Raw genomic sequence first — 12,620 nt, 5'->3', positions numbered from 1 at the left:
CATAGTACATAGAAACTGAAGGTCCCTTTCCGCTCTGAAACTAAATTTAATTTGAATGACGCCTTCGCCCACACTTCCTCTCTGTCCACCCAGAAATTAAAAAAAGTTTGTGGTACGTTACAGTCGCGACTGTTCGATCTCTGCACTTTATCATGTTACAATAGCGAATACTACCGGGATTAACTTATTTCAAGAGCCATAGTATGGCTCTTGCTGATTTTGTTTTTTTTTTTTTTTTTTGAACGGCACCCATTCAATGGATTTACCGTCAGACCGGCTCATGTTGATGTGCTAAGTGAAGATTAGTGTCTACAAGCGTAAAGTTTTTCAAAAAAATCATTTAATATATTGAAAAGGATATTTGCCCTGCGTTAATTCGACGGCCTGGCGACAAGTTTTGTTTACATTGGTTAAGCGTGTCCAGAATAATATCGGTCTCAGCAAATTAAAATTTTTATTGAGCACCCAGATGAGCCAGAGAGACTGGAAACTAAATGCTTTCCCATATATCTTAGCGCTCCGTCGCCAACATGGCGGACTCGGAGGACGAGGATGGTTCTCTCAATCTAACAGGGTTTTTATTTGGAAATATCAACGAGAAAGGCGAGCTTGAAGACACAGAGATATTAGATGAGGTAGTTTACACTTCTGATTAGTCGATTGTGGATAGTTTCGTTTTTTCACATGTTAATGACCTCAAGACTTTTACTCAACAAATAATTTGAAATCCACAATTATACATTTTAACAGGATTTGATTTGATCGTTGTTTTCATTCAGTTTCTTCTTAAACAGAATATATACTTTTTCGTTATTAGGAAAAGCTTTTCCTTTGTTTTAGCTGTTCTAATTTTTTCTCACTCCCAGTATATAAGCTTTTTCTGTGGTTAGTTAGGCTTGAATATAAACAACTAATTAGGAAGGGTAATTATGCGTATGTTTATGTCCTTAAGTCCAGGAGAATTAAATGGGAACTGGCGAATTTAATGCTGGGGGTAACCCTGCAATGGACTAGCATCCCATCCAGGGGGGGGGGGGGGGCTAGAATTACTCCTAGCTGCTTCATGCTACGGAAACCTAAGTTAAGTGCCAGCCCGATGGGCCACAGGGCTCTTAAGTAGGCTTTTATGTCCTGTTACATGACAAAGGGAATCAAAGAAATCAAGGAAAAAAATCGGAAGAAGAGAAATTAAATGTGTATCATTTACTGATGTGGAAAGTGAGGAAGCTTACAAATGTGTATGCCTGATTTTTGCTGCTCTCTTGTGTCTGGGTTTGCTCTCCCCCCCCCCACACCCTGAGAAGATGGAGGGGGGCGGAGAAGAGTGGAGGGAGGAGAAACAGCAGCTGTTGATCAAGCCTAACAAATACAGGATATAATTGCTAGGCCATTTATCAGTGTGACTTGAGCTGGGCTTGGATTGTTAGTAAATGTTTGCGCACAACACCAAACCACTGTAAAACAAATTAAAGCCCTAGTCCTGATGACAATCTATTGTTTTTGCCATTATGTGTGTGGAAATCTTACTGAATTTTGAATTACACTGTTTAATATTGGACCTGTATTGTTGTATTCATATTCATGTATATATTCTTCAAATTTCTTGTAAGGAATCACGGCGCCATCTTTCTCAGCTGAGCTCTCTGAGTGGTCTAGGAAGTCTAGTGCAAGATATAGCAGAGGAAGGGAATTCACCACATCATGAATCAGGTCCACTGGGGGAGGGAAGCACCAGTAAGATACATTTTGGTGTCTTTTGGTTCAATATCTGATCAATTTAGTGAGTAGGTGATGGAGGGGTCCTGCTCCAATTACACAGCATTGTAGGCAAAAGGTATAATAATTTGCATTTTAGGCTCTGGATAATCTAAGTCTTGTTGCTAGATATCCAGTCAACTTGGATCTTTCACTTCGTGAGCTGTTCTAGCATCCTTTAAAAGGGAATAGCTATATTTCTTAGTTGTTTCTTACTAAATTAATTAGAATGATTATTTCATTATTGTAAACTTGACGAGATGCTGGTAAGATGGGATAGTAATCTGTGATGGACTAGCATCCCATTCATCACTTCTAAATGTTGAATCCTTCATTGAAACATGGTAAGCTCAGTGCTTTCCTTTTCCAGTGGTATCTGACAAATTGACCACCAACTAATACCTGTTATCACTGCATCAAATTGCTTGGAATTTGTAAAAATTCAACAGGTAAATCCCCTTTAGAAGGCTGGATTCAGAAGGATTCAAGCGCAACAGACTACAGTGATATCTCCGAGCTAGCAGAGGAAGAAGAGGAAAAATATTACAAACATGCTGTGTCCATATTCTCTCAAAAGAAGAACACAAGCACAGTTGGTAAGTCACACGAACCAAGTGAAGAATTCTTATCAAAACATCATTCTCCTTCATTGACTTTTGTTTTGTATTATTGTCTCTATCTGTTATTTGTTGTTCTCCTCAAAGCACCTGGGCTTATCAAGGGGGATTGAAGTTAATTATATTACAATCACAATGTTACAATTTTTATTACAATAATGAACTGTTAAGGGGATGAATCAAAATAATTTGATTTGATTAAATTTTAGATGACGAGGACTATGATGATGATAGTATTGACAATGTCGATAAGACACAGAATGATAAAGGTTTGTTTGCTTGATGACATAGTTTTAGCAGTGACATACTGTAGGAGGTGACTGTGCCAGTTTTGATGGGAGCACCTAACTTATATAAATTATATCAGTACTTTATTTTGATTATAATGGAACTATCATTTTACTTTATTGATATATTTAAATTTGTTTGCTATACTACCAGCTTGAAATTTCTCTGATTATAATTATTCTAACAAATCAGGTCACTTACTGTTACCTACCATTGTCCCTGCGGCTTCCACACTGTCTAAACACGAACAGGACAGATTGGCAATGCCTCCACCACCAACTCCACAGGTGTCTGTGGCTCCATCAGGGGAGAGTGTCAGAGTGAATGACAGTGCCAATAAGGACTCAATTGCTACTCCTCTTGCTGGTACGATTGGATCAGGTAGATATACAATCAGTTCTCTGCTCCATTTGTCTACCTTTCACAGGAAATTTCTACAGACAGGAATTTAACAGAACATGTACACAAGCCTAGTTTAATACTGAAATATATTATTAAGGCTCACAAATAACTGTTTACGATGTTTCAAATTCTATTGTATTTGTTATCTTCTAAGACTTATTGAACAAGGATGGCAAACTGACCACTCATGATGGAAAAACAGTCACAGATCTGTTTCCAGAGTTCCGCCCTGGACAGGTCTTGAGGTTTTCCCGTCTTTTTGGCCCTGCAAAAGCTTCGTCCATGCCTCAGCAATGGCGTAATGCTAAGAAAAGGAAAAAGAAGAAGAAAAAACAAGATGATGAAAAGACTGTGATTGAACCTCCGAAAACTCCACCAAGTCCTCGACCTGAAGATTGTATGTCTGATGATGAGGTAACTAAAATGAAAAATGGAGATTTTACTAGCTGTTTGAAGTCCTTTGGGTCACGAGACATATGCTGTAAATCCTTGGATTACTGCTGCCATTTGGTATAAGCCCCCATTTGGTATATGCACAAAAATGAGAATTATGTGTTATTCTGTTAAGTCAAATTTTGAGAGAACAGATGTATCATCCCCTTGTCTTTTCACTCTTGAGAAATGGGTTGAACAATTTTTATTCAGACACTTGTTTGCTACCCTCAACCATTCATTTTTTGATGCATTGCAACCTGTGAATAAAAATTATCAGTAGGCAGTTTCCATAGAATAATCTTCATCTTTCCCTACATGAACAACTCATTTTCAAACTTAAAAGCGATTTGAAGAAAAAAAATTATTGAAGGTAGAATATTGGTTGATTTGTTGGTAACACCAAATTCTCAAAGCCAAATTTACAAAATGTAAGGAAAACATTGTTGAGAATTAGAGCTCTGATACTGGGAGTAAAAGGGCTTGGGATTTCTTTCCGTTTTTAGGGGATTCTCAAAATATTGTGACAAAACACCTTTGAAATCTTCTTGTAGGACAAATTAATGGCACCGTGGGAACCAACCCTTGACGAATTAAGGGATTCTATAGGTGAATGGAACTCTACTGGTTCCCAGGATGCTTCAACCAAAAGTGCATGTGAATGGCGCAATGGCCCAGCAGCTCTTTGGTATGAAATGCTCGGAGTGAATGATGATGGAACAAACTTAGACTATGGTTTCAAGCTAAAGGAGGTGAAGTTGAAAAAAAATACATTGTCTTCTTTCTCATGAAGTATTTTGAACTTCAGTTCCATTCATGCTGATTCTCGATATGTATGTAATTTATTTCTTGTTGCTTTCTGTTTGTTTTGTTTTGCTTTTTCTGACAGCAAGCAGAGGATGTCGGTGATGCTTCAGTATTGCCTAAATCACCAGACTCCCTCCCCCCTGATGAATGTTTTGAAATGGTGGCCCAAGTGAACTGGGAGGATGATATCATCTGGACTCTTGACGATGTAAAACCCAACCTCCAAGCTCAAGCCAGGGCAGGCTGGATACCAACAGCTACGACGCGCACAGCTCAAGCTTACGCGGCACAACAGGAACAGTTACTACAACAACTTGGTATAGATAAAAATATTTGATTATAGCTGTTTTTTTTATTTTTCTGTTGTCTTATTTTCTTATTACATCTTTTAGTAACATGGACACCATAAGGCTCAACAGATATTGTATGGAAAGAGTTTCATTCTGCAGTTAACCCTTGCATGCCCTGAGAGTGATTAGCATCTAGGTGTTTTCTCCTTACAATATCACCCCTGTATCATGCAGAAACGTTATGAGAATAAAGGAAACAATCACCAATGGAAGAAGCTCTTGATTGTTAAACAAATTCTCCTTGTCAGCATGTAAGGCAATGTATAGAGAAACCTCTATTTCATAATTTTTTGTTGATTAAAAAGTGAAGTTAAGAAGTGAAGTTACTAGTAAGACTCTGCTCCTCCCACCAGAAATAAATGTGGGTTACTTTAAATATTACAAATTTTAATAACAAGATTAATTTTATTTGAAACACAAACTTTTTCATAAATGCATTGTGACAAATGCTCTTCTAATAGGCAATGGAGAATGAGATGTTTAACTTCTTTTCTTTTTTTTTTACTCAGGCGTGAGGCATCCAGGACTTGAAACCTTTTTAAAGAACACAACCGAAGCAATCAGAGCTAATACAAATTTCCTGAATCCGCCCAACAAACAAGGAGGAGCTGGAGTAGACAATAATAATCAGAAATCTTCAACATGGTACTCTATCTTCCCAGTGGAAAGTAGAGAACTGGTTTATGGTGATTGGGAAGATAAGATTATTTGGGATTCACAGGTATTTATTCTTGATTCCAATTTCTCAAATTACATCCACAAGCTTCATTTACACGGTACTAGAAATCCAACCCCTAGTGCCTCATGTAATAGGAGGATGTGTATGAAATGTAATCACATGCTTTATATTTAACAATTATTCCATGAGCACGCGTTGGATATTAGATGAGAGATAGCCAACGAGGCGCGTAGCACCGAGTTGGCTATAATCATCTCATATCCAACAAGCACGAGTGGAATAATTGTTTTATTAAAAAATTACGCCCCCAAGATATTAGACACATGTCGACTTTATTTTGTAAGAAGAAACCGGATGTTACAATGTACAGATGTTAGATTATGGTATATTGGCTCATATGCCATAATGGCTAAGCCAGTAAAAAGTCTTGAATTGCATTATCCAATGATCCAGTTTTTAATAATGTGTTTTAGAACATGCCATCAATCCCTTCTCCTACCATTATGCGACTGGATCCAAATGATGAGAACATTATTCTGAGTATCCCAGAGGACACTGGTCCACTTGTCAAGGAAAATACAGCAACACTTACTCCCAAAAAGGTAGATAGGATATAACTGGTTAAACCTAGTATTTTATCTTTCTGTTTTTGTTTTTCTTCTTTCAACATCAGTAAGCTTACTCTAGCCAGCATGCCAGTTACTGTAAATCCTCTAGTGAGCCCCCACCCCTGGGGGGGGAGCTTATTTATTTCAGATACTTTGAGGGGGTAGCTTAGTAGAGGGGGGGGCTTATTAATTTAGAACTCAATAAAGAACTCAATTTTATGATCTAACTCTCTCAATGGACCTTGTTTAGCCATGTTATTTTTTTAGCATCCCTCTGTAATTTCTGTTTACCATATTCTATTGATATCATCGTGATAAAATCAATCAGTCAATCACCATGATCAATTTTAAATGACAAACTAAAAATTAAAGTATTTGAATAAATTTATTGTACTTACTGATATGGAGTGTTTGAATTTTTTTTTTTTTGAGGGGGAGGAGTGGGGGACATAATGGAGGGGGGCTTCATAAATTTCTTCTTCTGAAGAGGGGGGCTTATTAGAGAATTTACGGTATTGTTTTTAGCATGAAATACTTTCAGATGGTTAGAAGTGATGTGCAAAGTTGCGGGAAAGTAAAACACTTCTTTTATACCAAATTACTGGATTTTGTGAATAATAAGGTATTTTTAAGAGTGATCCAGTGGACCACATGAGGCTGAAAAAAAGTGACCTGATTACTTCTTTGATGCTAAATGTAGCATCCTGATAATTTCCTTATTCTAACCAAACACCATAACCTTTGAAATTTTTTTCCAGGAGGCTAAGAAATCTAAACTTTTGTTGGGAAAGAACAGTTCTAAAGATGATGAGAAACAAGAGAGGAAATCAGAGGAACAGCTGAAGAACAAGTTTAATTTATCAAATGATGAATATTACAGTGCAAAGAATAGTGAGTGATCATGCAAGCTTCTTGTTCAACTCTTTTATTTCCAAGATCTGAATGTCAATTCTCCTCTCTTGATGAAATGCATTGCCTTCTGTGTTGGTGCTGAGAATTTGTCATAATACTGAACTGTATTTAATTGATATTTTCTTTCTTTTCAACTGATATTTGCTATGATTTTGGAAGGAGAAGTTGTATAGGTTCACTTCTGGGGCTATAGCTACTAACTGTCATTTCCAATTTAGCTCATCAAGTCTCTAGATCTGAGAAGTAATTTTCCCCTCTTGTTGCTCTGTCTCTTTTTAAATTTATTGAGATAATTCAGTGTTATGTCAAGATGTCAAAAAAATGCCCTCCAACTGATGAGTTTTTCAATTCTCATCATTTGTTGGCTTCATTATATATGGAAATTTATAGGAGAAAGGTTATCACTTCTTTTGATAAAGGGTTAAGCAAAGGCCTTGTTTGTTTACAGCTGCCGAAACCTCTTTGGATACAACTGGAGGTTCAAATCTTGTCCAGGTCAGAATTTTATATACTCAGTAGGGTTGTACAGGTGCAGATTTCTCTAGAATATTTTGATCAATGCTCTGTATTGTTTGTTCAAAGGCTAACAAAGTCTTCCTTCATAAAATGTTATTTCTTAGCATGCAACTAGAAAAAAGTTGTATTTACTTGTTTAAAATCCCTCTTGTAGTTTTAACTGATCAAGGTCAAAATTATTCCAAATTGGTGTAAGATTTATTTCCTTTTGTCCAAGGACTGTTTGTTTGGCATAAAAAAGACATCAAATGATACTACAGTCATTTTGACCTTGAATTCAATAAAAACTACAAACAGTGGGTATAACACATAACTACATGTGAAGTAAAATCACACATATCTCATAGAATTTGGATGAATTATCCACAGCAATTCTAAGGAAATAATTTAGGATTTTAACCCACCAGCCCTAACATCAGTATGCAGGGAGGCAGTGTGGCCGAGTGGTCAGCATGTCGGACTTGCAATCCGCCACTCCCGCGTTTGAGTCCCGCCTTGACCACTACCTGGATTTGTTTCACGGTAGCTTCGAGTTCAAATCCTCAGCCATGCTTGTAAATAGCCAACTGGTTTGCCTCCAGCCAGTTGGGATTCTTAATAATTGTTATTTTCACTTTGAATTATTTGTTTCAGTTGTTTGCGAGGACCACAGTGAAAACTACTAGTTCTACCAGTAACTGTGTGATCCAATAAAGTCATTATTATTATTATTATTATTATTATTATTATTATTATTATTATTATTCTCCACACTGCTCTCCATACATTTCCTAAAGTGCTGACAAAGAGAATTTGGTTAACAATCAAGAGCTCCTTTAGTTGGTGATCATTTCCTTTATTCTCCTGACCTTAATGTGTGATTCAGGGTTGATAATGCAAGGAGAAATTACATGTTGGTCACTCTTAAGGTTAAAGGGTTAATATGTTTTCTGGTACTTGTTAGAGTGAGTTAGAATTCTGAATATTTTTTTTATTCATTTTGTTCAGCATTCACTGCCTGCCATTGAGCTCCAGCGGCCGTATTTTCCCACTTATATGGTTGCAGTGGACTTGCGTCATTTTCATCGTGTCCCTCTAAAGGGTATTGGCCATGGACCCCTGTCCAAACCTGGAAGACATAATGTATATGGGCTACTGAAGCATATCAAGAAGAAAGCCAGGGTGAGAAAAGCAGTTTGATTTTTTACTAGCAGGAGATGAAGTAAGCTCATGTGTAGTGCACCAGACTCCTTGGGTTCAAGGCTTAGGTGCATTATTGTGTTGTGTTCTTGAGGAAAACACTTCATTCTGTCATTGCTTTTCTCCTCCCCAGAGCACAAATGGGTATTGGTGAAGCATAAGGGACACATGACAAAATATTGTATTAGTGGGGTGGGGTGAGGTAGAAAATCAGTCATAAAAAGGCTACTGTCAGTAACAGTGTCTGGCATTTTGACAACCAGACTGGAGGTCACCTTCAAGAGTAGGATTGTCTGTGGGATAATTGAGGATGGGGTCAGATTTATAAACCAATCGAAAAGAGCTGTGAAGTAAATCTTCAGATGATCAAAAATGCAATTTCAACTCTTTACTCTCACGGAGCATCTCTCCATTTGAGAGAATGAACGAGCTCCAAGATGAGGATGGGACAATACGCTGGCGTTTATTAGTTAAATCCCAACTGGGTAGAGGGGGGTTGCCATCTTAATAGTCTCTTCATTTCACGGAAACCAAGATAATCCTTAACTTAATTAGCTACTTATTTCAGAGGCGGTCTAAATGTACTTTTCACAATTTATCTCTTGTTTTAGGAACGTGAAAAGGAGCGCCTTGCATCAGGAGGAGGAGAAATGTTCTTCATGAGAACACCAGCTGATCTGACTGGAATGGACGGCAGTTTGGTGTTTTTTGAATACTGTGAGGAATATCCGCCACTCATCATGGCTGTTGGCATGAATGCAAAGATTAGAAATTATTACAAACGGGTGAGGAAACAGCTTTAACTACTAGAATTAATGGCTGCATGTCGTATAGCATGATCATGTGTTTCCTGTGTAGCAGGCTTTAGAGTCAAAATAGAGTGTGGCAGCCATGGGGAGGGAGTTGGGGGTAGGGTGTATGGGGAGGGGTGGGGATGGGGTGTATGGGGGAGGGTGGTGATGTGTATAGGGAGGGGGGCTGGGTTGGGGTGTATTGGAAGGGAAAGCAGACGTAGGGTGTATGGGAAGGGCGAACTCTCGCGCACGCTCCTATCTTCTCTTCTCACGCAAGCTTTATCATCTGGGCAATGATATACTTAAAAGAGAAAGGAGATTGTGCTCAGCTCATTTGATTTCATCTACCGTGGGTGTAGGAGGGTTTATTTAATCGTGAATGTGTAATGATTATTACCTGTGGCCCATTCTCACATACCAGTACTTTTTACAATGCTTTACTGTTAGAAACCAGGGAAGGATGAGAGTATGCCAGCTTATGAGTATGGAGAACCAATTCCAGTGCATCAGACATCGCCATTTCTTGGCCAGTTGGCACCAGGGGAGTCTCTACAGGTCGGTCTGGACAACTTTTTTTTCTTTTCAGAGAGAACGTTAGCAACTCTTATTGTTTCGCCTTTAAAGTCTGAGTCGTGTCTTCATCCTTATTAGGGCGGTTATTAAAAACATTGTTTTCTGTGTCAGTATCTGATATTACGATAACCTGAGTACTGACACCACTTCTTTTTAGAACTGCCCTCACTTTGAGAGTAATGAAACTCGATCCATTTTTGTAATTTGTATGCTGCAAAGGTCGAACTGTTGTCTTTCTTTGTAGGCTTTTGAGAGCAACTTGTTTAGAGCTCCGATTTTCCAACACGAATTACCTGAGACAGACTTCCTTATCATCAGAAATTCGTCTGGGTTAGTACTGTATCTTCCCTTTACTCATGAATCTAGTGATGGTCTGCTTCACCACTGACTTCTCTGCGCCTCAGTGGTAGAGCATTGGAGTGCGATTTTCGAAGTTCTGAGGGTCGATCTATTATAAGGAATTTTTATCTTTGTCCTACGCTCATGACGAGACCAAAATAAAAACATCGTTCTTTATCAGGCACTTCATTATGATCGCTCCAAGCTTATGGCTGATGTGAACACACGCTTCTTCTAATATGGTCACACATTTTGCTGTAAAAAACCTGGCGTAAGATTCCTTAGATTCGATGTTTTTCCACTAAAATTTACTATTTTGTTGTTGTTACTTAGGTATCATATTCGTGATGTGAAAACAATTTTTACTGTGGGCCAGGAATGCCCAAAATTTGAAGTTCCAGGACCAAATTCGAAAAAAGCGAACATTCACGCCAGAGATTTCCTCCAAGTAAGTTGAACTTGAATGCATTATCATGTAAAAAGGCGGATAGTTTCTAAAGAAACTGTTTGGGGCTGCGTCGGTAGGGGTAACGAAATAATTTGAATATATCAACAAAGTTGAAATGGTAAATTGGCCACCGTTACGATTATGAAAGCTGACGTTTCGAGCGTTAGCCCTTCGTCGGAGCGAAACTCATTATCATGTAAGATTGATTAAAATGTGTTATCGGCCCCAGGCTTGACCTGATATCCTCGCTTTTTCGCACGCTTATATAATAAACCGCTGTCCGACTAAACCACGCACGCAGAACTGGGATAAGAGCTATTGTTTTTTTAATAAACCCCGTAGAAGAGCCGTACAAGATGGCGTAAGCAGGGCCAGAAAGAGCTGTGCGGCCCAGTGAGATGCGAGCGGAAAGAAGAAAGGGAGAAAAAGAAAAAACGGCTTATTGGCTGAATTTGGCCCGGTCGGATGGGAAAATATTTTGTTGAGTTGATGAAGTCATCAATATGCTCGATGGTGGTCACGTGAAGGGAAAAGAAATTGCGGGGACCTTTATGTTGAGCGTGCGGGACTGTAATTCCAAAGATTCGGGCTCGATCCATACCGTGTTGTTGATTTGGGCAAGACGCTTTGTTCGTACAGTGTGTCTCTCCATTCAGGAATATAGGTCGGTGCCGGTAACTCTGTTAGGGAATGCCTGACTAAACGCTGGGTGGTGGGGGAGGGGGGGAAGTAACTTGTGATGGACCTGCATCCCTCCAGGGGAGAGAAACGATACCCTTCGTTGCGTAATGTTCTAGAAACTGGGAGAAGCTCATCTAAGCAGACTGAAGGTTATTTGTAAGATGTGGCAGATCTTAAGATGGCTTGATATTTTCACAGATTTTCATCTATCGATTGTTTTGGAAAAGTCCAGACACTCCAAGGAGAATCAAGATGGACGACATCAAACGAGCCTTCCCGATGCACTCTGAGAGTAGCATTAGAAAACGACTCAAACTTTGTGCTGACTTTAAAAGAACAGGTTGGTCGGTTTGTTCAAATTATACACCTGGCCCTTGTTGGAAGGATGGATAACGCTATATACTGAATAAATCTCTATCAGGTGGATAATGCAGTACGTTTTAATAGCACTTATCCGCTGGATAACCGCCTCCCGGTTAGCTCAATGGATAGAGTACCAGACTGTTGAGCGGGAGGTCGAGGGTTCGAGCCCCGGCCGGACCAACATTCGAGGTCTTAAAATTACTGAGGACAATGTGCTACCTTTCTATAATATCAGCAAATGGTAGACATTCTAGTCTTCTCGGATAAGGACGAATAAACCGTAGGTCCCGTCTCCTGCAGGGTTGGGGTAGGAGACGTTAATTTCCCACGCACGAGATCACTGTGTGGTGGATGTCCTCCCCTGGGGTGGGATGGGTGGGTACTATGGCCCGCAGTAATTGGTGCAAGCTGTTGCGGGGTCCCTGCCTGTCGGCGAAGCTAATAAATTAAATTAATATGGATGGCGATTTATCTGTTGGATAGCTTTATCCGCTCTCTGAACAACCGGGGCCAGTCTGTTGGCACGTTCGTGAGAGTTTGCAAGTGTCGGGATCTATCGTGCACGTGCATAATTGAGTAGATGCAATCGCGCAATTTTTATCAATTAAGAATCTAATTGGAGACTAACGGCAAATCCAAGGATCAAACATTTGTTGTCTACCATTATTAAAGCTGTTTGTGCATTCACGTGGAGATATTTACATTTACTGTGATCTGAAAAAGTTTTCCTGTATTTCTTTGGATCTGTTTGGGTTTGAAAAAAATCAAGCGAAATTAGATAATTTTTTTTTTTCCGTTCGTGTTTGTAGTAAAGGTGGTTGTTAATCTATCTTGTGAGTTGGTAAATGCGTGAACGAGTGTGTAGCAAGTGTGCGAC

At 39.0% G+C, this 12,620-nt stretch overlaps 1 protein-coding gene across 2 annotated transcripts in view; it reads left to right on the top strand.

Annotated features, from left to right (window-relative positions):
* Nucleotides 1-480: 480 nt before the first annotated feature.
* The window catches only part of LOC111334430 (transcription initiation factor TFIID subunit 1), a 28,038-nt gene continuing 15,898 nt past the window's right edge, over nucleotides 481-12,620 (top strand). For both annotated transcript variants that reach the window (XM_022940159.2, XM_088732854.1), the window contains exons 1-18: nucleotides 481-635; nucleotides 1,611-1,734; nucleotides 2,205-2,351; nucleotides 2,582-2,641; nucleotides 2,853-3,041; nucleotides 3,217-3,476; nucleotides 4,049-4,246; nucleotides 4,384-4,618; nucleotides 5,161-5,372; nucleotides 5,804-5,932; nucleotides 6,697-6,829; nucleotides 7,299-7,345; nucleotides 8,354-8,527; nucleotides 9,157-9,330; nucleotides 9,787-9,894; nucleotides 10,157-10,242; nucleotides 10,585-10,699; nucleotides 11,579-11,720. In XM_022940159.2, coding sequence (XP_022795894.1) covers nucleotides 531-635; nucleotides 1,611-1,734; nucleotides 2,205-2,351; nucleotides 2,582-2,641; nucleotides 2,853-3,041; nucleotides 3,217-3,476; nucleotides 4,049-4,246; nucleotides 4,384-4,618; nucleotides 5,161-5,372; nucleotides 5,804-5,932; nucleotides 6,697-6,829; nucleotides 7,299-7,345; nucleotides 8,354-8,527; nucleotides 9,157-9,330; nucleotides 9,787-9,894; nucleotides 10,157-10,242; nucleotides 10,585-10,699; nucleotides 11,579-11,720 — 2,638 coding nt within the window. In that variant the 5' untranslated portion in view covers nucleotides 481-530. The remainder of the gene's footprint in view (nucleotides 636-1,610; nucleotides 1,735-2,204; nucleotides 2,352-2,581; nucleotides 2,642-2,852; nucleotides 3,042-3,216; nucleotides 3,477-4,048; nucleotides 4,247-4,383; nucleotides 4,619-5,160; nucleotides 5,373-5,803; nucleotides 5,933-6,696; nucleotides 6,830-7,298; nucleotides 7,346-8,353; nucleotides 8,528-9,156; nucleotides 9,331-9,786; nucleotides 9,895-10,156; nucleotides 10,243-10,584; nucleotides 10,700-11,578; nucleotides 11,721-12,620) is intronic.

The sequence above is a fragment of the Stylophora pistillata genome, chromosome 9 (assembly GCF_964205215.1).
Source record: "Stylophora pistillata chromosome 9, jaStyPist1.2, whole genome shotgun sequence".
NCBI lineage: Eukaryota > Metazoa > Cnidaria > Anthozoa > Scleractinia > Pocilloporidae > Stylophora > Stylophora pistillata.
This window is presented reverse-complemented; position numbering and strand designations above follow the sequence as displayed.